Genomic DNA, 24,045 nt, shown 5'->3' on the forward strand with positions numbered 1-24,045 from the left:
TGCTAATGTAAGTGCCCGTGTTTTACATAAGGTAGACCTATTTAAAACGAACGACCTCGCTCAAGCAATAAACAAGTCAGTTCTATGTCATTCCTTCTCCCCAGAGTCACAATAACAACAGGGAAAAGAAAGGGATGTCACCTACAAGTGCCACAACATTGAATCAGCTCAAAAGTCTTGAAAGGAAGACATATATGTATAAACGGCACAGTGGGAGGTAAAACTTGAGTTAAATCTTAATAAAAGAAAAAAGAAAAAAAATACAACTACTACACCTATACTACGTTCCGAGTAAGATTCAATTTCCCCACTTTATGATTTTAAAAAAATATGTAGTAAATTCAGATGTAGATCAGAAATATATTTGTAGGATTAATTTTCTTGTTTATTATGTTATCGTTTTAATAGGTATCGTATGTATTGATTATTCTCTGCCTGCCAAATTGGCAGTGCCAATTTGACGACATTCGCTAACTACGTCATTTGAGAAACCTCTATAATACTCAATGTTTATATATATGTATATCCAGTTATTATCGATACATTTTTTTAATTTATTATATTTAGATACTTAAACCAGAAAGACTATACATGTTTGATAATACATTTGTAAAGAAAATATTGTATAAATTTTACGCAAGTTGATGCGCATCTTAGAGGCTTGCGCTTGCGTCATTGGTTGTGTTCATAGGCTCTGATTTGAGGTTTTACCTAACCATAGGTAATCAAAATATCAGGCTTCATATGGTGATTGCCATTATTATAAAAATGATGCAAGAATATGAATCTATAATTATCATGTCAAAATTGATATTTGTTAATCTAAAGTATCACAGGTCAAGTCGTATGTTTATCACATTCATTAATTCGTCGTTTTCCTCGTGTAAATTATGGAACGGATTGCTCATCTACAGTATAAAATCTTGAAAATAAAGAATATACGTAAATTTTATACATATTAAAGTAGTTTAACTTCATAAATTCTGTTTATCAAAAACGGTTTTACGAGTTGGAAAACTCATGTCTCTATTTATAGCTCCTGAACGCACCCTAAGATTTCATCACCAGAGGTCTCCCCAGTGCAGTAGCCAGCACCAGCTGATCGCAAAGAGGCCAAGGCAAGTTGTAGTAACATAATTGTAATAGTTATAGGGATAATATATTATACTTTAATCACTTTTATTTAATTGGTGATTAAAGTTAAGTGTATGTGATCTCTGTAACCTGAAGGCAGATTTGTTTTTCATCTAAATTTTAAGACCCTTATTATGTTTACCATTCTTTAGAAAGTAAGTCGGCCGGTAGATTAGATTGCGTTTCACTTGAATGCTAAGCATCGTAAATTATCAAGGTCGTGAAGTGATATTTCAGGAAGTAGTTATCGTCTATGATTGAATTAAGCCACCATTATTGTTGCCTTTTGGCCCTCTATCTTGGCTTGCCTCTCCCTACCCATAACTTCCCCACTTATTACTTTCATTATAGAACCGTGCAACATTACTTAGGACATTGGAACTCGCATAATTGAATATATCTTTGCAAATGCACCATATTGAATCCCATATAATACTGGCGGAAACCTCTATTACCCAAGTTACAGATTTTGGCAAAAAAAAAAAAAAAAAAAAAATCAGGTTTTCTCATTACAATCCTCTCTCCATCCGGTACACAAACACAATGAAAGGTGATCATTCTGTCGTAAGTTACTTGTTCAAGTGGATAAAGGGCCCAACCTCTTATTTGTTTTCAATATTGGAATATGCATTATAATTGGTAAATGTATACTTTAATTCCTGGTCAATACATGAGCCATATATTTTTCTTAATGGCTATTTGGTGATTAATGCATTTCTGACCATGATTATTGGGGCAAACCACCCATTTATAAGTCGTTGGACTCCATTATGCGAGACCCCTGTGGGAAATCGCAGAATTTTTTGGTCGGGAAATGCTGGAAAAGGGAGTAAAGTTTTACTGTATTACAGATTTTGATTTTGAACAGAAATTATATGTTTTCCTGAAGTAAATAATGTAAATTGACCTTCATTTCAACTGCAAATAAACAGAATAACCAGTTTGACAAACTTTAAGTAGCCGAACTGGTTGCTGTTATTACTGATGAAATGTAGGTGAAAACCGGTTAAATCATGTTATTTTCTACAGCAAAACATATATTTTCTGTTAAAATGTTTAGATATGTCTTTTGTTATATATATTCTGTTAAAATGTTTAAATATAATGACTTGTTCAAATTCCGTGTCACTTCACTCACGTATGTACTGCGAACGCTAACATTAGCAACGTTACCAACGTTACGATGTCCTTGCTAACGTTAGTAGTGCTACGGTTATATTAGCATGTGTATATATCTATAACTGCCGATAATGGGGGACCCCAGTGGGAACCCTGGGTTTTGGGTGGGGTTAGTATACTGGGAAAAGGTATATGATGGTAAAACAAACTTTTTCTTCTCCATAAATTATTTTCTTGGTAGTATAAGAAATCTATGGAAAACTGCACGAATTATCTGTATCCTATACTATTGGTAAATTTTTAATGTTGACATTTTACGATCGGTTGTATTCACTCCCATTCGTCAGTTTTAGAATTTCTGCGCATAAACCATGCCCTTCTAAGTCTAAATTACGTCCCATTTTATTTTGATCTGATAGGATTACTTCTTTTTCTTATAAACCCTCTTGAATTTTACTCGCGATATTCAAGTATTCTACTTGATCTGACCTTTCTATTACCGTATGTACCCATTCAGTAAATATAAAATCCTCTTAATTTCTAGTAAAACTGGAATTCCCTATAAGAAATGGATGAGTGCTGGCTAGTTTAGTATTTTTCTCTATATGTTTAATAGGGGTCGGGGCATAACAACTCGCGTATCGGTCTATTAAATTGCGGGGAGTTTTCTGTGCATTTACAATGACATATTTGTCAGGTGTTTTTTTAAACCACTTAACAGCTTACAAGTACTTCTTCCTAAGTTCCCATATGCTGTTCTACAACACCCATTTTTTTCCCACCTTCACCTCAGTTTCAATTCAACCACCATCAAGTAAAGACGTCTCCAATAGGGAACTTAAGGGTAGTATATCAATCTATTTAAAAATTTGTTGTAATTAAGTTTGTCGGCAATTGATTATAGTGGAAATACTTTGCGTTTAGTGTAAAGCTATTGTTACTCGTGTGAAATTAAAAAATAACAGTGAAATAATACCTGTAAGGTCCGATTCTGTAAAGATTGCCGTGACAAAAAAAAAAAAAAAACTATGTCAACCATAAGGTAAGGAATTATTTGTGATTGACTTTATCATATTGTAAGGATTTATTTGTGATTTACTTTTAGTTTGTGCCTCACCCCAGAACCTGAACCTGAACCAAGGGGGGTCCGACTAGCTGTTGTGACCTGGGGAAGGGGGTTTGGGGGGCTTGCTCCCCGGCTATGGTCTGTGACCTGAGAACTACGAGGTTAGGTGGGTTTGTTAGGTTCTGTACCCTTCTACGAAGGGCACCTCTCCCGTTTGCGGGAAAGGTCTTTCATAGAGACCCTTCCTCGGAGTATCAAGCAGAACTTCCAGTGTTGATCGTCCTGCCAGCTGACCTACCGATCTTCCAGCTCAACCTTGCACTGCAACGAAGGACTTCGGCTCTGGACTGAAGCAGTCCTGCCTACGGTCCTCATCGGGGGATGCCCGCCCTTTTTAATGACACATCCCAGTTCCTGATCGTCCTGTCTGCTGACCCTGCATCCTAGTGCTAGCGCGCGTGTTTGCCGATGATCTTCGTACGCGCGCAAGCGCCGGCGATCTTCTTTCGCGCAAGCGCTGACGATTTTCTTTCGCGCAAGCGCTGACGATCTTCTTTCGCGCGCAAGTGCTGACAATCTTCTTTCGCGCGCAAGCACCGGCGATCTTCTTTCGCGAGCAAGCGCTGACGATCTTTCGCGCGCAAGCGCCGACGATCTTCTTACGCGTGCAAGCGCCGACGATCTTCTTACGCGTGCAAGCGCCGACGATCTTCTTACGCGCAAGCGCCGACGATCTTCTTACGCGCAAGCGCCGACGATCTTCTTACGCGCAAGCGCCGACGATCTTCTTACGCGCAAGCGCCGACGATCTTCTTACGCGCAAGCGCCGACGATCTTCTTACGCGCAAGCGCCGACGATCTTCTTACGCGCAAGCGCCGACGATCTTCTTACGCGCAAGTGCCGACGATCTTTCATGCGCAAGCGCTGATGATCCTCTTACGCGCGTAAGCGCTGACGATCGTCCACGCGCGGGCACCGATGGTTTCCCGCGCGCTCGCCGATCTTCTAACGCGCGTGAGCGCCGACGATCTTTTTCGCGCGCGCCAATAATCTTGCGCCCACCGATGGTCTTCCACGCGCACGCCAACAAACTCCTCCGTGCTGCAGCAGGCTCCGTTTTTGTCCACACGGGCTCTTCATTCTGATCCTGCATATCAATGTGATTCCTGCGCACTATGAAGTCTCGCCCGCACACGAGCTTGCTAGCGTTTCCAGCAGTCTCCCGTGCCCGAGCCCAGGGTATTCCCGCGCGCCCGCATCAGCGCTACGACAGTCTCTCGCGCGACGCCCTGGTATTCCCTATCGCGCCAGTGCGCTCCCTAGCACAATCACCAATACCCTCTCCCGTGTGAGGCTGCCGGACATTGCGCGGTAAGGGCGCCATCGCCACATTCCCCCCCCCCCCAAGCACAGAACAGCGCGCTTGCCGGTGGAGGGGAAGGTTCCAGAAAGGCCTAGACATGCCTTCCTTCCTTATCTTTTTACAGGCGACTTCCCCTCCAGAGGGAGTGTCTTGACAGCGCAGCCGGCAGCCTGGTTTGGGACTCTAATCAGAGCGGTAGCACAGGCTTTTAAGCTGTTCTCTCTGAGTTGAGCCACAAATCCTTGGCTACATCCACTCCCCCGATGAGGAAAAGAGGAGTTTCGGACGAGGTAACTTCTACAAGGACGTAGCTGTCTCCTCATAAGTTTTCGAGGCAGGCACTCTCCCCCCTCAGACTTTTCTCCCTCACCTTCGGACGAAGTTTTCCCGCCCTCAGGAGAGTCACGGCAGGTGAGACGTTCCCCAATCTCACCATTAAGGGAAACCCCACCTCGCGCGGTAAAGTCTTCTCGAATAGCGGTGGAGAAGAGCCTGCCTCCGTCATGGTTGGAGTCCGGCATCCCTCCCGGGAGGGAGTCAAAGGACTCCATGACAGTTACGGGAGTCCCCTAGCACCAAAATCTACAGGCTCAGACATTCTTTCGTTATAGGAACGAACCTGTTTGAGCCTAAGGACGTGAAGCAGGCGGCTGAGAGGTGTAGGAAGTCAACAAGACTCCCTCCTATATGGGGCTTTGACATTCAAGCCCTATAAACCTCCAGCACCTAAGCAACCACGTCCCACCAAAACAACGGCAGCTAAGACAGTGGGGTCTAAGCCCTTTCCGGTCAAGGACAAGAAAGGCAATTAGTCCCCCAGGGGAGGGAAGAATCCTAGACGGAGCAGCCGAGGCCGCAAACGCTAGGATTGCCAGTTCCCCGGCATGTCCTCCATTGGCGGGATACCTACAAGGTTGCGCAAACAGGTTGCGGCAACTTCGGGCCGTTTTCTGGATGATTTCCGTAATCAGTCAGGGATATCTCGTCCTGTTCACAACACCTCTACTTCCCCTGAGGACGAATCCGGTGTCATTTAGCACCCTTGCCATGGGATCAGCAAGGGGGCGAACTCTGTGGGCAGAGGCCCAGATTAAAGCAGACTCCGATCAGCATGGAGACAGCAGACACAGTCAGTCTTGCAGTAAACTGCAAGACTTCTTGTGTATACTGGATCTGAAGGACGCGCACTTCCAGATTCCAGTCCATCCGTCTTCAAGGAAGTACTTAGGATTCAGCATAGACAACAAGGAGTACCAGTTCAAGGTGCTGTGTTTCGGTCTCTCCACAGCACCACAGGGTTTCACCAGAGTTTTTACCCTAATATCTTTGTGGACACTCAGGATTGGTTTCCATCTCCTCCATTATCTGGATGACGGCCTGATCCTCGCAGACTCGGAGTCACTCCCTCTTTGACACCGAGACAAACGTCTAGGACTTTGCCAGGACCTAAGGGTCAGGGTAAGTCTCGAGAAGTCCGCTCTGCTGCCCAATCAAAGACTGGTTCACGTAGGCATGATTATAGACACCAATCTCCATAAGGCCTTCCATCAGACAACAGGATAGCAAGGCTGAGAAGAGTCACAAGCCCTTTCCTCAGATGAGAAGAGCTTCCAACCCAATCGTGGTTACGTCTCCTCGGTCACCTTTCACCCTTGGCTCGTCGTCTAGTTCTCAACGGTCGCCTCAGGATGAGGTTTGTCCAGGGGCGACTCAGGTCCTAGTGGAATCAAGACTGCGATTTTCCGGACATCATGATCCCCATGGATCCTGCGGAATAGACGAACTGCCAGTGGTGGGTGACAGGCGAGAACCTACGAAGAAGGAGGGATCTTCTCGTTTCCTTCCCACGGATTGGGTGCTGTTTTTGGACACTACAAAAGAAGGGGTGGGGGGCACGTTCTGTACCACAGTACCTCAGGCCTGTGGTCAGAATCGGAAAAGTGCCTCCATATGAATCTGCTAGAGGTAAAGGCCGTCTTCCTGGCCTTTCAACAGTTCCAACAAAGACCTGGCGGATCATTCTGTAGTGTGATGAGCTACAACACCACAGTAGTAGCTTACATCAACAAGCAAGGAGGTACCTTTTCAAAGCAGCTATCCCATCTCTCAGTAGAGATACTGAGATAGACCGAAGTTCACTCGATTCCTCTATCGGCTAGCTTCATTCCAGAGAAAGGGAATGTGCTAGCCGACAGTCGGAGCAGAGCGTCTCAGATGAGTACCGAGTGGTCCTTGGATCATTCAGTAGCCAACAAAGCCTGACTTTGTGGGGTTACCCGACTGTGGATCGGTTCGCTACAGCGCTGAACTTCAAGCTCCCGCTGTATTGCCCCCCAGTCCCAGATCCCAAGGTACTCTGGCAAGAGGCCTTCCAACAACAGTGGGACAACACCGACATGTACGCTTTTCCCCCGTTCTGTCTGATGAGGAAGGTGCTCAACAAAACCAGAATATCGGTCAATCTTTCGATGACCCTTTATAGCTACGCTATGGCATCATGCAGAATGGTTTCCGGATCTTCTGCAACTCCTATCAGAGTTACCGAGAGAGCTTCCTCCACGACACAATCTACTCAGACAACCACTGCCAACATCTTTCACACAGCCGTAGCTTCGCTTCTACCTCACGCCTGGAGACTATCCAGCATCTCACTAAGAGAGGATGGTCGCAACAAGTTGCGAACGGGATGTCTGGACACCTGGGTAGGTCATCCGCAGGGGTCTACCAGGCAAAGTGGCGAGTTTTCTGTGGTTGGAGTCGTGAAGGGGTATCTCTCCACTCGATACCACTATTCCAGCAATAGCGGAGTTCTTCGTATATTTGCGGGAAGAATGCGCCTTTCAGTCTCGACAATGAAAGGCTATCGCTCAGCCTTAAGTCTAGCCTTCAGGCTCAAAGGACTGGACATTTCTTCCTCGCTGGAACTTTCCCTACTCATATGAAGATATGATCTTACCTGCCCTCAGTCGGAAGTGAGGCCTTCTCCATGGAATGTGGTTCGAGTTCTCAGGTCTCATAAGAAACCTCCCTACGAACCATTATGCAGGCTTCAGATCGCCACCTAACTTGGAAGGCGGTGTTCCTACTAGCTTTGGACTCGATCAAGTGAGTCTGTGAAGTTCATGGTCTCTTGTATGACATCGCCCATGCTAGGGGATGAGGGGAGGTAACGTTCAGATTCGTCTCTGAGTTTGTGGCTAAAACACAGAATCCGGGAGTGCCGGATCCTCGATTCGACTCTTTCCGGATTTTGAGTCTGCATTCTGTAACAGATGACCCAGACCATCCCCTACTGTGTCCAGTAAGGAGTCTGAGGTTATATCTCAAAGAACGGCTGTATTCGTCCCCAAGCGCAAGTTTTGTTTGTGAGCACTGGGAGAACGAAGAGGAGGGTCACCAAGTATACCATCTCGGCTTGGATTCATAGGGGTTCCATCTGTCCCTGAATCCTGACTCTCCTCCATCATGTCGCCTTAAAGCGCATGATGTCAGGGGCGTAGCTACACCCCTGTCCTTCAAGAAGAACTTCTCAGTGACGCAGGTTTTACAAGCAGGGGTGTGGAAGTGTCAGACGACCTTCACAGCCCACTACCTGCAAGACGTGACCCACAGGAGGCTTGATACGTTCTCTATAAGCCCTGTGGTGGCTGCACAACAGCTGATTTAAACCTCAGGCTCCTTAATGGACAAGTAGCAGAGGGTTGAGGGCATTGTTACCCGGCCTTAGTCTGCTTGAAAGAAAAGGTATTTCTGGCCCATATTCTTTTCTTCATCCTCCCCTCTCTTTTGGGAAAGCAGCATCCTGGGTTCTCTGCACAGCTGACTTCAAACCACTGCAGGTAAACTATGTTTCCTTGTGCTCCTAGTATTAAGTTAATACTGTCACGTCCCCATACCCTGACGAGGTGGTATTGGGAAAGTCCTAGCCTAAAGTTTTCCATCTAAGAACTTCAGGTCAACTTCCTAGGACGAGTCACACACAATCCTTCACTTACAGCTTATGTAGGCCGCAGCCCTTGCATAGCAAGGTGCGAGCGAGGTGCAGGGACTCTTTATTGTGGAGTGCTGACAAACTCGGATAATGAGTCCCCGGGCAAAGCCAAAAGCCAGTATGGCTGGGACTTTTCCACCCTTCCTAAGGGTTGAGTCACCCATATTAAATAGCATGGTTTGTATTTCAGTTACGGAACAAATGACAAAGTCGTAGATAATTTGTATTTTTCCTAACTATACAAACTTTAGCTATTTAATCAAACTTGCCCGCCAGCCCTATCCCCCGTGAAGTCCTACCTCCTAAGCAAAGTGTGCTCACCACACAGGTGTGTGATGGGGAGGGGGGTAGCAAGCTACCCCTCCCTACCCCCCGCTAACTAGTGATGGGGGTAGTAAACCCTCGTTGAAATTCTAATGGCTCGTCATTTCAGCTACGCCGAAAGTAATACCCATATTAAATAGCTAAGGTTTGTATAGTTAGGAAAAATACAAATTATCTCCGGATTTGTCATTTTGAGCAGACTTTTCCTCCTCGAGAACTTGACCCTGCTCCTAAGAGGTGACTAAGGTTATTGGGTCTGAAGAAAGTCCCCCTATGAACCTATACATAAAATCATACACTTGGACGATACCTTAAAGACCATCATATTCCTTGCGAAGAGAGTAAGCAAACCACATGGTCTATCTTATGTCACATTCCAAAGGGTGGAAAAAATTATCCTTATTTGTTTACAAATTTGTGGCCAAAACCCAAAATCCAGTTGAAAACAATATCGGAGTTGACTTTTTCGCGATCTTGTCTCACAAATAGGCGAATGACGACTCGGATGATATTTTACTCTGTCCGTGAGAGCAATTCAAAAATATTTATGGAGAACGGTGTATTTAGGATCTAATGTTTCTATTTTGTTCGTGAGTGCAGGTCACTCTATAAAAAAAAGTATCCAAAACACGATCATGAGATCTATAAATCCTCAAGGGAAGCGTTGCCCGAGGCGCCCCCTCAAGGACATGACATTCGTAGTCTTGCAGCAACCTGAGTGTTCCACAAAACCACCCAGTAGCTAGTCTTCAAAGCTGGCCTAAGGAAGAGGCAAACCACTTTTATGGACCGTTACCTTGGAGACCAATCATAGGTGTCTGGACACATTCTTTTTAGGCCCTATTGTTGTTGCGCAACAAATAATCTAATTTCGCTATTATGGAACACACCTTTTTATCAAAAGCATCGTTTATTCTTTGCATTATAAGGGTATGTAATGTGGATCAAGCAGACGGTGATCACAAATGGACTAGAGGCATTCTTGGGAATCTCGCCCTAATGCCATATTTTTCTGTTAATTATTTCTATTGTATATTGGATGTATTCTTTTTGTAACTGTTGATGCTTATAGCTCCACCCCTGGCACCAGACATATCCTCATATATTGAATTTATGGCCTTGCCTCTTTACGAGCCAGCTACACATTTCCAATTAGTCCACTTTTGATCTGTCGCTTTTACTTTTTTAGTGATGGTATCTATTAGAGGGGAAGACTCCCATTTAAAGACACTGAAGTTTGTATCTGTAGTAATCAACTACAAATTTTTAAAACTATTTTTATTTTTTCTAGTTATACAAAAGTCATTTAATCAAAGGTTGGCCAAGGCACCAGCCACCCATGGAGATACTACTTCTAGGGAGTTATTGGGTTTTTGATTGGCCAGACAGTACTACACGGGATCCCTCTCTGGTTACGGCTCATTTTGTCTTTGCTTACACGTACACAGATAGTCTGGCCTATTTTTTATACATTCTCCTCTGTCCTCGTACTCCTGAGAACACCTAAGATTACCAAACAATTCTTCTTTGCTCAAGGCTTTAACTACTGCAATTTGATTGTACAGTGGCTACTTTCTTCTAGGTAAGGGTAGCCTGGTAAGCAGCTCCTAAGAGGACACTAAAAATCAAACAATTGTTCTGTAGTCTTGGTCAGTGCCATAGCCTCTATACCATGGCCTTCCACTGTCTTGGATTAGAGTTCTCTTGCTTGAGGGAACAGTCAAGCAACCTACTCTATCTAATTTCTCCCCCCCCCCTTTTTTTTTAATATTTCTTATAGTATATGTGAAAGATGTAATTGAATGTTGTTACTGTTCTTATTGCCATTTTATTTTGATTGTTTATTACTTCTCGTGAAGTTTTTTTTATTTCCATGTTTCCTCTCCTCACTGCGCTATTTTTTCCTGTTAGACCCCTTGGTCTTATAGCATCTTGATTTTCCAATTGAGATTATAGCTTGGATTGAAATAATAATAATAATAAGTCTTTCACCAGGATAGAGTGAAGAGCGTCATGCGAGTGGCCGCCATGCGCTATGGTTGCTTAGCAACCGTTTTGTTATTCATTCAAATCCCCTTTTTGTTTTGATTGTCTGGTCATAGAAAATGAGACTAGGTGTAACCCATTTAGATCGACTTAGGTTTGTATAGCTAGAAAAAAACACATTGTTTTGCAATGTTATAGTTTTTCATAGGTTTGTATAGCTAGAAAAAACATTGTTTTGCAATGTTATAGTTTTTCATGTTTTCATTGTTTTGCAATGTTATAGTTTTTCATGTTTTCATTGTTTTGCAATGTTATAGTTTTTCATGTTTTCTATGTTAAAATTTTCCTTTATTTTCAGGATAATCGGATATGTCTGCAATCATGGATTCCGAAGTAAAGCTTGAAACTGCTGCCTTCGACCCTAGGTTTCCCAACCAGAATCAAACAAGGTAGGTCTCTCCCTCTCTCTCTCTCTCTCTCTCTCTCTCTCTCTCTCTCCTCTCTCTCTCTCTCTCTCTCTCTCTCTCTCTCTCTCTCTCTCTCTCTCTCTCTCTCTCTCTCTCTTTTTTTTTTTTTTACAGTAATCTTGCAATCTTCAACTAGCCTATGAGGAAAGGAAAAAAACTACAAGCATAGTAATGAACAATTATTATAAAATATTTAAAGAATGGTAGCATTTAGATAGATCTTTCATATATAAACTGTAAAAAGATATAAACTGTAAAAAGATGTCATCTGTAAAACATAACATTCACTGCAAGTTTATACTTTTGAAGTTCTGCCGATTCAACTGCCTGATTAGGCAGATCATTCCACAACTTGTCATAGCTGGAATAAAACTTGTAGAATGCTGTGTAGTATTGAGCTTTATGACGGAGGCGTGACGTTAGAATTAACTGTATACTAAGTATTACGACCAGGATGATACTTTGGGAAAATCTGAATGCAAGGGATGGTCAGAGTTATGAGAAATCTTCTGCAACATTCTTGAAGAACAAATTGAACAACAGTGCCAGAGATTAATATGTAAATCAGGAATAAGAAATTTGATGGATTGCAAGTTCTTGTCCAACAAATTGAGATGAAATTCAGCAGCAGAAGACCAGACAGGAGAATTTTTTTTTTTTTGTGCAATTGAAGACGATACAGACCGAATGTGTTCTTCAAAAGTAAATTCTCTATTAAAAGGCATACCTAAAATTTTAAAACCTGCATAGTTAAAGTAACCTTGTCAATGTAGAGTTCTGGATGTTGAAAAGCCACTGTCCTCGACCTACCCACAATCATCATACTTTGAGTTTTCTTAGTGTTTAATTTAATGCCCTGTATTGTGCACCATGCGCTAATTTTAGAAAGAGATCTAAAAAGGGATTCAGCAGCCCTTGATCTACATTCAGGAATTGAAACAAAGAGAGTAGCGTCATGTACACATGCAATATGCTTGTTTTCTAAGCCAACAACTCGGCAATCTGTTACTCAAAAATTAAATAATGATGCCAAGAAAAGACTTGCTCCCAAATGTGTGTGTTTGAAAACAAGGTCCTCATGATTAACAAGGTCAGAGGCAGCACTAAAATCAAGGCTAATCATTCAAACTCCCTGACCACTATCAAGGGATTTCTGTATAGCATTAGAGATTGTAAGAAGGGCATCACATAATCCAAGGCCTTTATGAAAGCCAAATTGCAAACTAGGGAACCAATAATTACCTCCAGCTTACCAAGACATTAAAAAACTTTTAGGTAATATGGTTGATAATATTGGTTTGTTCTGTAACCGAAATACAAACCGCGCTATTTAAATAGGGTATTGCTTTCGGCGTAGCTGAATGACGAGCCATTAGATTTTTAACGAGGGTTAAGTACCCCCTCGCTAGTTAGCGGGGGTAGGGGAGGGGTAGCTAGCTACCCCTACCCCCCTCACACTCCGGTGAACTGATTCACTTCGCTTATGGCTCGGGTGATGGTCAGACGTGTGTGCTCTCACCCTCGCATAGACAGCCTTAATCTTTTTTGCTTTCTCTCTCAGTTTTTGTGTTTGGAAGTTGGCCTCTCGTTATCATGCGGAAATGCCCTGGTTTACCCGACCGCCCTTGTGGGACTTACTTGTCGGCGGTCGAGACGGACCCTCACACCTTGTGGCCGTTCTGCAGAGGTCAACGGTGTGATAAAGATAAAGTGTGCAGGGAGTGGTCTACCTCCCAGTGGGAGAGGTATTCCCGGTGACTGAAGAAGTCTAAGCGGGATCTTTCTCCTTCAAGGGTTTTCTTGAAGAAGGATAATTCCAAGGACACTTCTTCCGTTGCCCGAACGTCCTCCGAAGCTCCCGCTCGATCGGTCTCTCGTGAGAGGCCGTTCTTTTGTTGACCGACCTCGAGGTTCGGGAGAGGGAGTTGCCTCCCATAGCGAGGCAGCTCCTCCTCCTCCTCTGGGGGAGGATTTATCTGTTTCTGTTTATAATGATGATTTATTGCAGCTTTGGGATTCCTTGGGGCTTAAGTGTTCGCCCTCTAGGGAAGCCCTGTTTGACTTGATCCAGTTGGGCGCAGCTGTCAAACAGTCGCCGGTGATAGCGGAGGTTGACCCTCTGTCTATCGTCGACGTTGTTGTGGCAGAGGCTTCTGACGGGTCGGGTCAAACCCCTGCCTTGGGTGCTGATGTTGCTGAAGGCTCAGTTCCCCCCTCCGAACATCCTTTGAGGGAGGAGCCGAGTCCAACGGTCTCTCCTGCAGGTGATTCTCTCCCTCGGGGAAGTTCACTGACAGAGACTCCTCTTCAGAGGACTGCCGATGGTGTTATTGCTCCCAGCGGATGTATCCGTCGCAAGGCTCGCCCTCCTCTTCGCCGTAGAGGTCTTCCTTCTCCCCACAAGGGAGTTAGGAGGCGTCTCTTCGGCTCCTCGCCCTCGCCGTCCCCCGCAGAGGATCCTCCTCGTCGTGAGTCGACCGTTGCAGCCGCATCTCTGGACCTCTCTGCAGATCGTTCGTGATCTCCTACACCTGCCAGACCTGCTGATCCTCCTTCACCGTTCGTGGGAGCTGATGCGCAGTGGGCGCCCTCGCACCCCGTTATCCAACGGGCACCGGTCCCTTCGGGGCAAAAGGGCTTGTCTCACAATGTGAGCAAGTCCCTTAAGTGCCAGGTTTTACCTGTGCGCTCGCGCGCAACTCTCCTGTTCATCTCACACTTTCAGTGGTATTTGATCCACCCTAGCTTTCAGAAAGAATCTGCTGATGGCACTAGTCTTAGATTATTATTATTGTTATTATTTTTATTTACTAAGCTAGCCTACAACCCTAGTTTGAAAAGTAGGATGATATAAGCCCTGGGTCTTCAATAGGGAAAATAGCCCAGTGAGGAAAGGAAACAAGGAAAAATAAAACATTTTAAGAACAGTAACAATATTAAGATAAATATTTCTTATATAAACCTTTTTTTGTTTTTGTTTCATTTGTTGATGTCGGCTAACCCCTCAAAATTGGGGGAAGTACCTTGGTATATGTATGTATGTAAACCATAAAAGCTTTAACAAAACAAGGAAAGATAAATTAGATAGAATAATGGGCCCAAGTGTACCCTGAAGCAAGAGTCGGCAAATTCCAAGCAACCTTCACCGTCCACTATCTACAGGAGTTTACCCACAAGTCTTGGGATACCTTAACCCTTGTGTCAGTGATAGTAACTTAACAATTTCTGGGAAAGTACAAAAGCCAGTTTGTTCACAGCGACATCCTTCCTCTTAAGGATATTTCATATAAAGGAATGATAGTTGGTATTCATGGAGGATAAATCACAATCTTTTGAAGTAATTTGTATTTTTATTAACTATATAGACCTAAGGCCTTCTAGTTACTAAACTTCTCACCTCAACCATCCTGCAAGTGAGAGCTTAGACAATTATTGAGTGGGGGTGCTTACCCAACACCTGCCAGTAACTGCAACTGCCTTGTTGAAAGGTTAAATAGCTGTTCCAGCTTTGATGAGATCATACTTCTATTAAAGGACTAGGGGTTATGTAGTTAGGGAAAATACAAATTATTTTGAAAAAATTATTCTGTAGGGATTGTGGTTGTATAGCTCAGTAAGATGCAAATTCTTTTCAAGATAGTTTTTTTTTTTTTTTTTTTTTTTTTTTTTATATAATTTTGGCAAATACTGTACAGAAATAATTTTAGGTAGTCTTGAATCTGTTACATAGATTGGCAAGTCACTGGGGAATGCTGCTGTGGGGATGAGGGATTTAAAGCAGATTGCTACCATCACTCTAATTTGGTCTTGATAGATAAATACTGAATACATTTAAGGGTACAAACAATGGTTTGTGATGAAACTGATTTTGTTGAGTGATTGTTTAGGACCACTAAAACAGGAAGTAAAGAATCCGATAACAGACTCCATATTTTAGTTGTATTTATTCTTTTCTAGAGCAAACTTGGTTTCACCTTTTTGATAGGTTACTTATGGATATTTGAAGCAGTCCAGTCCCTGAGCAGTGAATAATACAATTTAACATCAATAAATCAATGCAAATGTAAATTTTGGAAACCAATCTTTTCAAGACAGATTTATCAGTACATTATCTCTTATTGTACTTTTCATTTTATACAGTTATTAGTTTTTTAAAGATGCAGATATTCATTATATATAATTTATTTTTATTTTTAAGAAGTCCCTATTCAGTTATAGGGGATTGTGATTAAAGAAAACTTTAACGTGTGAGTCCATAAACAAATTGGAATGTTATTGACAGGTTGGCTTTGTTTGATAGCAGTATAAGTTGAACATTTTTTTTTTTTTTTTGTGTAGAGCAATTTACTTTTCCAGAGTAATGAGGACTTTCATATGAATTGTTTATAAGCTATGATTTTCTCTTCCAGATACTGTTATCAGAGCTTTGTCGACTATCACCGTTGCCAAAAAATCAAAGGTGAAGATTATGAACCCTGCGATTACTTCAAGAAGGTTTTTGTTTCAGTATGCCCTAATGGATGGGTTGAGAAATGGGGAGAACAGCTTGAAAATGGCACCTTTCCTGGAAAAATTTAAGTTTAGCATGTCGTATTTTGGTTAATACTGTTTTAAGTTGCAAAACTTTTATATATTTATGAGGCACAGGTATTGATGTAATCTAGGTATGTGACACACTCCCTTTATTGATTTTTGTAATATATCATATTTTTCATTCCAGACCAGGTTTTTTTTTCTTAGTTTCCTGAGTTAGTTTTATTTATAGGGAGTGTGATGGAAAATTGTATTTTTGCCATAGCTGTGAGATTGAGAAGTATTGAAAGTCAGGTAATGTATATGGCTTTGACTTCAGTTACTATATCTGTGCTGTAGGTATATGTATGATAAAATATTTCATTCTGTAGATAATTGTAAAACTGTCAAATGGAATTATACAAGTTAATTTGCGATTTGATGTTATTTCAATAAAAAGTAGAACAAGGTTCTGGATTTAGTTTACCCATATGTCATATATTATTTTGACAAATCTTGCTTCTAGATCATATCTGTTGCATCTTCTAAAGCGGGGTTTACACGGCCGAGCAGCTCGTCGAGCCCGGTTGTCGAACCTACTTGTAGAACGGCTCGAAGAGCTTTCAGACGTACATCGAGCCTCAGTGTGCCTCGTGCTAAAACAACGTCAACATGTCTCTCGGCCAGGACGATTTGATAGCCATTGCTTTAGCAGTAGCACTAAGAAGGAAAAAAAAAAGATCAAAAGAGAGAAATTTTCATTTACCAACTTGCTTGTTGCTTTAAAATTAGAGCCTGATGACTGGCGCAATTATTTGCGTATGGATGAAGACACGTACATTGATCTACCGAATCGTGTCAGCCCTTTCATTACTATGAGGAAGGCCATACTCCACATGAAAGACTGAGTGTCCGCTATTCCTTTGTTTCTGGCTACTTTATTGGAATAGTCTTTTGATTTAACTTTCCATAAAGCTGGATGAGCTCGATATGCATTTATGAAATCAAGTACGACTTCCTTCTCATTCCTACTTTCATTAATGGCAGCAATTATGCGATGGCTCCTCTATCAGGTTTGAATAACAACTGAGGTTCGATGCTCGAGTCTCGACACCCGTTCACACGTTCACACCGCTCGTCAAACAACGTAGCTCCGCCCACAAAAGTCAAGATGAGTCTGACTTTCATCGAGCCGCTCGACGAGCGCGCTCGACAACCAAATAGCCCGTTTACACGCTCGAACATCAATTCAAACACAGGGTTGTCGAGCCAGGCTCGACGAGCTGCTCGCCCGTGTAAACCCCGCTTAAGAATGAGCATTTTGACAAAAAAAAAAAATTTTACTTTTCCTAGCTATACAAATCGGACTAAAAAACAATTCTCTCATATCTGTTGCATCTTCTAAGAATGAGCATTTTGACAAAAAAAAAAAAAAACTACTTTTCCTAGCTATACAAATCGGCCTAAAAAACAATTGTCTTTTTCCTAACTATACAAACTCGAGTTATTTGATGAGAGTATGACTTCAGCAAAGCTGGAACAGCTATTACAATTTAACGAGGTAGTTATAAGTACTGGTAAGTGGCATCAAGGTCCATCAAGACTTAATTTCAAAGGAGCGATATGCTAAACTAACTAGTTAGTTTAGCGTCAGGAAAACATGAATAAGGAAGATAGTCTATCACTCGTAGAAAGTCAATACTCGAGTGTCTGTGATCTCCTTTGTGTATCCAGAGCTTTGTCACACAATGCTGTCCAGGTCCATGGTACATCACCACAGTTCAGTTTCCTCAGTGGCTTGAGATTGTCAGGAAGGTTTGGCCGAAAAAAAGATAAATATGGTATAATGCCACGTAGAGGTAAACACCACTGGGGTCGGTTAGCTTTCGCATCTTGGACGGCTTTAACTTCATTTAGATCAGGGCGGATTCCTTTATGGGAGATGAAGTGACCCATGAAAGTGAAATATAATTTTTCAACGTCTGGCTTCTTGTCATTGTGTTTGATGTTCTTTTCCTTGCATCTCCTGTGGTTTCAGTAAGCTGGCCTCGTAGTCATGCTCTGCGGCTTCCAGATCTAAACCTTGACCAATGACCGCCATATCATTGGCCCTGCACACATCACCAATAGTGCCTGTATAAGTCACTTTTGGAAAATCTAACTTGTCTTTCAGGCCAAAAGGCATTCCAAATGGTGTTAGCATGATGGTTGTCATTAGACTGATCACCTAGTTTACTTTGTCAGAATATTTTCTTCACATTCAGATGACTGGAGATTTTGGTCATGGGTGAGTCGAGGAATAACCTAATCAGAGGTTAGTATTTCTTATTTACCTGTCGCCCTTTTGCTAGAGATTGTCTGGTCTGTCTTATTATTTGAAAGGTGTTTTGCAGTTTCCAAGCGACATAGTCCTTGTAATCATATGTGTGCCTACGAGGTTTTCTGTCGTCTAACAATGAGCTAGGCAGTCTTTTCTGATAACCATAGAGCAAAAAGTGTGCGGTTTCTCCTACTGTCTCATTCACTGTGTTATTCAAAGTAAGCTGAACATCTCTAAAGCTATATCCCAATCTTCTGTAGTTGGACTAATGTTAGTTCGCATTACATCTAGTATCTTCTTATTTGCCCTTTCTACTGTCCCATTTGAACTCGGCTTATAAGGGGTTATCTCACATTTCTTAATCTCAAAAAATTCACAAAGCTTCTTTATTACTTCACTAGTGAATTCGGGTGCATTGTCCGACAAAAGTATCTCCGGACACGAATGTCTTGTGAGTATTCTGGTCTTTAAAGCTTCTGCAACCGAGACAACAGTTCTTTCTTTAACTGGAACATTTTCTATGCACCGAGTCAAATAACCATAAAAATGGCACTTGACACTTCTTCTCTAACAATTCAGTGTTTAAATCTATGGTTCCTACATTGTTAATCTGATTGCCAGTTATCCCCTTAACTAACGTATCCTCACTCCTAATCGCGGAAATAGGTATATTTAAATAGTCAGTCTAGGTATGGAGCCCTATGATATTTACAGTACTACCTGAATCTAACAAAGTACGACATTCTTTACCTTCTATCTTGACATTTATTGTGGGTAATACTTGCTGTCGGAAGGAAAAATATGTTGCTGGCAACGTGGATGCACCTCCGCTACCTGCAACATACTTCCATTCATTGGTTTCCCTATTTCCTGGACTTTTTTTTTCCTGCTCTTCGAGTCATTTTCTGTTTCCTTGTTTTTCTTCTGTATAATTTGTAGGATTTGAATTATCCTTTGCTTGTGCCTGAGGAGTACTTTCTGAGGGTTTACTATACTTCTTACCTTGGTACCAACATTCTTGGTCTGTGTGACCTCCTCTTTGACAATACTTGCAATACCTATTCTTTGGTCTAGCTCCCTTATAATGATAATTTCCTCTAGATTTATATGTATCATTATAATTTCCCTTGCCTTGTTCATTTGTCTTATAAGGGGGCTGGTTATATTGATAATTTCTATTGTAATTCTTATTCTTACTGGACTTGTTATTCTTATCTTCCCTATAATTATTATACCTCTTTAGTTTGGTAATCGCCAAAAAAGTGACCTCTTCAGGTTGGGTCTCTTTTTTTTCTGTATTTCTTCCTGAATTCTGCTCAAGTTCTTGTGGTTTTCTGGGTAGGATCTAACTCTATTTCCTTAAAAGCCTTCCTTTCTTTTTCACCATAGGCTGCATACAATGTACCATAGGCCATATAAGTCAGAATTTCATCTAAATCTACCAGTTTGTTATCCTCACCAAACTGAGTTCTGCCTTCAGTGATCGTGGGTAATGACACAATATCTTCCCTAACTACTCCTAAATGATTCAGAACCTGGGTTTACAAACTGGGCATGGAATCACCTTCAAATTTAGCTGACATAAATCTATATAAGTTCAACAACCGATCGGACTCTTTGGCCGATCGCCACAATAATCTGCATTCCTCCTTGAACTCGTTAAAAGTTGTAATGTTTTCAAAAGCCTTACCATTTAAGGTAGTGTGAGCATCCCCACGTCTACATTTACTAATAACATTGCCTGTTTAATTTTTGCTACTTCATCAGTAATTTTAAAACTAGCGATCCTATTCTCTGTATCCGCTAACCACTTATCTACATTGTATTTTTCTAATCTTAGTTTGTCTGGGTTATCCTTACCTACATTTCCACAAAACCGTGTTGACTGTGTGATTATCCCAGCGGAATTCACATCGGGGATATTTGTTCTTAAAGGACTCGAACTTCTGTTACTCAAATTAGTATTTCCAGTCAAATTTTGACGTCTTCCTACACTAGCACTTCGCGACCGTCTGTCTGCAGTTAATCTCAAGTCGTACTGATATTGTGCGAGTCTTTGGAATATATTATCAAGACTCATAGCCCACTTTGAAAAATTATAACACACCAAAATTTTCTTATGAGAGACAAATGCCCTAACTTCCTATTCTATGGAGAGACATTATTAATTATACAATAAAACAAGAGAGCGAACGAATGATGCAAACTACTCACAAGTCTTTGGGGTATTAGCTCCCTTTGTTTTCCCTCTATTTTTCTTGAAATTGTTACAAAAACTCTTCAACACGTATCTGAAATAAGGCCAGTATTAGTTCAAACACTTAATATAACATGGCAAAGTATCCCTTAACGCTGCCACCTATTTGTGATGACTCCAAAGTTATTCATGTAATGAAGCTTCACAATAAATCTTCTTGATGATTATCTAGTATTTTAGCTTACCTTTATTTTTCAAATTCTTAAGTGCATTTAAGTCCATTTTATGTTTTATATTTATTGACTTCTCTCTGGAGTTTACTTTAAGAAAATTATGTGGGTGAGGGATACACTAGCCGTTTTCTTTCATTTACTTGGACTTATGAAAGTTGAACAGTCACATACAATGCAATCACACTAAGAGATTCCACATGAATCTGTAGAGATGAATTCAGAAGTTTTGAAACTGGCTGAAGAATCAGAAGCTTCCTTGCTTTAATTGGGCCTAAACGTCAATCGTAGGCTGTCTGCCATCGCTGAAGAATGAGTCTCCGTCCGGTATGTAGAAGGCTTGCGCGATGCTCTAATCGCCGCGGTTACCCTGGGTCGTTGCACTGAGCACTCGTCGTCTTCTATGTGAGTGCGGAATAGTTCTAGTTGTCGTCCTTCGTTTTAAGGACTGAAATATTTCCCTTACTTCCTCGGCTGCTAGACGGTCCAGAATGTACGCCATCCTTCAAGTAGTTCGTGTGCAGTTACGAATCGTTGTTCACTTCGAGTCCGAAAATTTAACGTAGGTCATTAGACCTAGTATACTGAGTGACTTTTGTGGAAGAGACTCTCCCACCTATCACTCTGAGCTTATATAAAGTCTTCCTGGGCGTGTCGAGCTGTCTTCAATCACGTGACAATTCCTCTGTTACGCGCCTCTCCTCACTTGGTCTTCATGAGTCATTATTGAGAAGCGAATAACAAGACGGGATGTTTATAATAATTTTTCACAACACTCGGCGCGTTTCTTACGACCAACCTGCCTAAATGCACGTTCGCTCTCGCGTCTCTCTATACGTTTACTATTACTACTAACTGCATTTGTCTCTCTATTTCTTATTAACTAATAAAACTCACGAATAATTGCATCAATAATATGTATATAAACCTTCTGCATATGAAATTTATTCAAATAAGTCATTTGTTTGACAAAACCTCAAGTCTAGTGCAACAATATTTTTGATTATTCTGCATTTCTTGATTGGTTTAATTATTTGCCTTTAATGCTTTGCAATGTTAAGATGTCCGATTGATCACTGCAATTTTTGTGTAATATAGTAACTAGATTAGGTTAATTGCACCAAACGTATTTCACTGATTGTGTCTATAACATATTTAATATTGGGACAGCATATCCGATATATTGAGAGGAGTAAGTCTAAATGAATCAAAAGTGATAGCGTGTTAGCAAGTGACTTAGTATTCACTCTCAGTTCTTCAAAGGTAAAGCTCCTTATCTTTAACTTTACTATTTAATTCATCCTTGTTCCCTCCATTTCCAATGTCTTCATTCATAATGTAAATTTCTTGTCCAGCATCTTACTGGGGTCACTAGGATGGGGGTGAAACTGAGACTGGGCATGAGATGGTTTTAGAATTGACAAAGCTAAAGGAGGCCATTAGATTACTTTTATTTCACATGTGTAGTTTTCAGACCTCTGGACAGAGAACACTTTTCTATTTAGATTGAAGTTTTGTGAACTGCATCATCAAAGTATTTGCCCGGGTGTTTGTGTCCTTGAGTGCTAGGGCTCCTTTTCCTTCCCACTCGGCAATCAATAAAATAAAAATTCTCCTCACGAGTGGTCCTTCAAACCGGATCCTTTACCTTTAGCTTATGAAGCATTAACATGATTAATCAGCTTGATTAAGCATTAAGTACCTCGCTATACCACTTAAATTTACATGCACTAGCCAGTTTGTCAAATGTGTAAAGCGCAGACTTGAGTTGGGAAGATTGATTTGTAGTCATTAAGATCTTATTGCTGTGATCCCATGATTAATGAAAGAACTACGTAACCAAACTTGCTGTTTAAAGGTTCCCTACAATTTGACATATGAACTTCGTTTTGTTTCGAATCTATTCACCCACGTGTTGTGGCAGGTTCCGTTCCTAACCAGAGAGTTCTAAGCTAGGTGAACTAAAATTTTCATGTTGTTCAGACATCCGTGTTTACTGCTCAACGAGAGTACCAAACTATTTGGTTCCGTCAACTAATTTTATCCTTTTAAAATCAGGGATTAGGTCATTCATATGAAGAGAATAAGAAGAAGTTTTGGAAAGAAGTGAAGAGAGTAAGGAAGGCTGGCTCAAGAATGGAAGAGACAGTGAAAGATGGAAATGGAAGGTTGTTAAAAGGAGAGGAGGCAAGGAAAAGATGGGCGGAATATTTTGAAAGTTTACTGAATGTTGAGGATAATAGGGAGGCAGATATAATTGCTGTTGCAGGTGTTGAGGTGCCAGTGATGGGAGATAAGAATGAGAGAGAGATTACAATAGATGAAGTGAGGAGAGCACTAGATGAAACGAGAGTAGGAAAAGCATCTGGTATGGATGGTGTGAGAGCTGAGATGTTGAAGGAGGGGGGTGTGACTGTACTTGAATGGTTGGTGAGATTGTTTAATATGTGTTTTGTGTTGTCAATGGTACCAGTAGATTGGGTTTGTGCATGTATTGTACCACTATATAAGGGTAAGGGAGATGTGCATGAGTGTTGTAATTCAAGAGGTATTAGTTTGTTAAGCGTAGTTGGAAAAGTGTATGGTAGAGTATTGATTAATAGAATCAAGGATAAAACAGAGAATGCAATCTTAGAAATACAGGGTGGTTTTAGAAGAGGTAGGGGTTGTATGAATCAGATTTTTACAGTTAGGCAGATATACGAGAAATATTTAGCAAAAGGTAAGGAGGTGTATGTTGCGTTTATGGATCTGGAGAAAGCGTATGATAGAGTTGATAGGGAAGCAATGTGGAATGTGATGAGGTTATATGGACTTGGTGGAAGGTTGTTGCAAGCAGTGAAAGGTTTCTACAAAGGTAGTAAAGCATGTGAGAATATAGGAAATGAAGTGAGTGATTGGTTTCCGGTGAGAGTGGGGCTGAGACAGGGATGTGTGATGTCGCCGTGGTTGTTTAACTTGTATGTTGATGGAGTGGTGAGAGAGGTGAATGCTCGAGTGCTTGGACGAGGATTAAAACTGGTAGACGAGAATGACCATGAATGGGAGGTAAATCAGTTGTTGTTTGCGGATGATACTGTACTGGTAGCAGACACAGAAGAAAAGCTTGGACGATTAGTGACAGAATTTGGAAGAGTGTGTGAGAGAAGGAAGTTGAGAGTTAATGTGGGTAAGAGTAAGGTTATGAGATGTACGAGAAGGGAAGGTGGTGCAAGGTTGAATGTCATGTTGAATGGAGAGTTACTTGAGGAGGTGGATCAGTTTAAGTACTTGGGGTCTGTTGTTGCAGCAAATGGTGGAGTGGAAGCAGATGTACGTCAGAGAGTGAATGAAGG

The 24,045-nt window shown here is 41.6% G+C and overlaps 1 protein-coding gene across 1 annotated transcript; it reads left to right on the forward strand.

The window, feature by feature from the left end:
* Positions 1-1,052: 1,052 nt before the first annotated feature.
* Positions 1,053-16,432, forward strand: COX6B (Cytochrome c oxidase subunit 6B). Its single transcript, XM_068347774.1, has 3 exons — positions 1,053-1,118; positions 11,343-11,433; positions 15,861-16,432. The coding sequence occupies exons 2-3, from the start codon at positions 11,354-11,356 to the stop codon at positions 16,027-16,029; spliced, it is 249 nt and encodes an 82-aa protein (XP_068203875.1). The 5' UTR covers positions 1,053-1,118; positions 11,343-11,353; the 3' UTR covers positions 16,030-16,432.
* Positions 16,433-24,045: the final 7,613 nt, after the last annotated feature.

Source organism: Palaemon carinicauda, chromosome 24 (genome assembly GCF_036898095.1).
Source record: "Palaemon carinicauda isolate YSFRI2023 chromosome 24, ASM3689809v2, whole genome shotgun sequence".
NCBI lineage: Eukaryota > Metazoa > Arthropoda > Malacostraca > Decapoda > Palaemonidae > Palaemon > Palaemon carinicauda.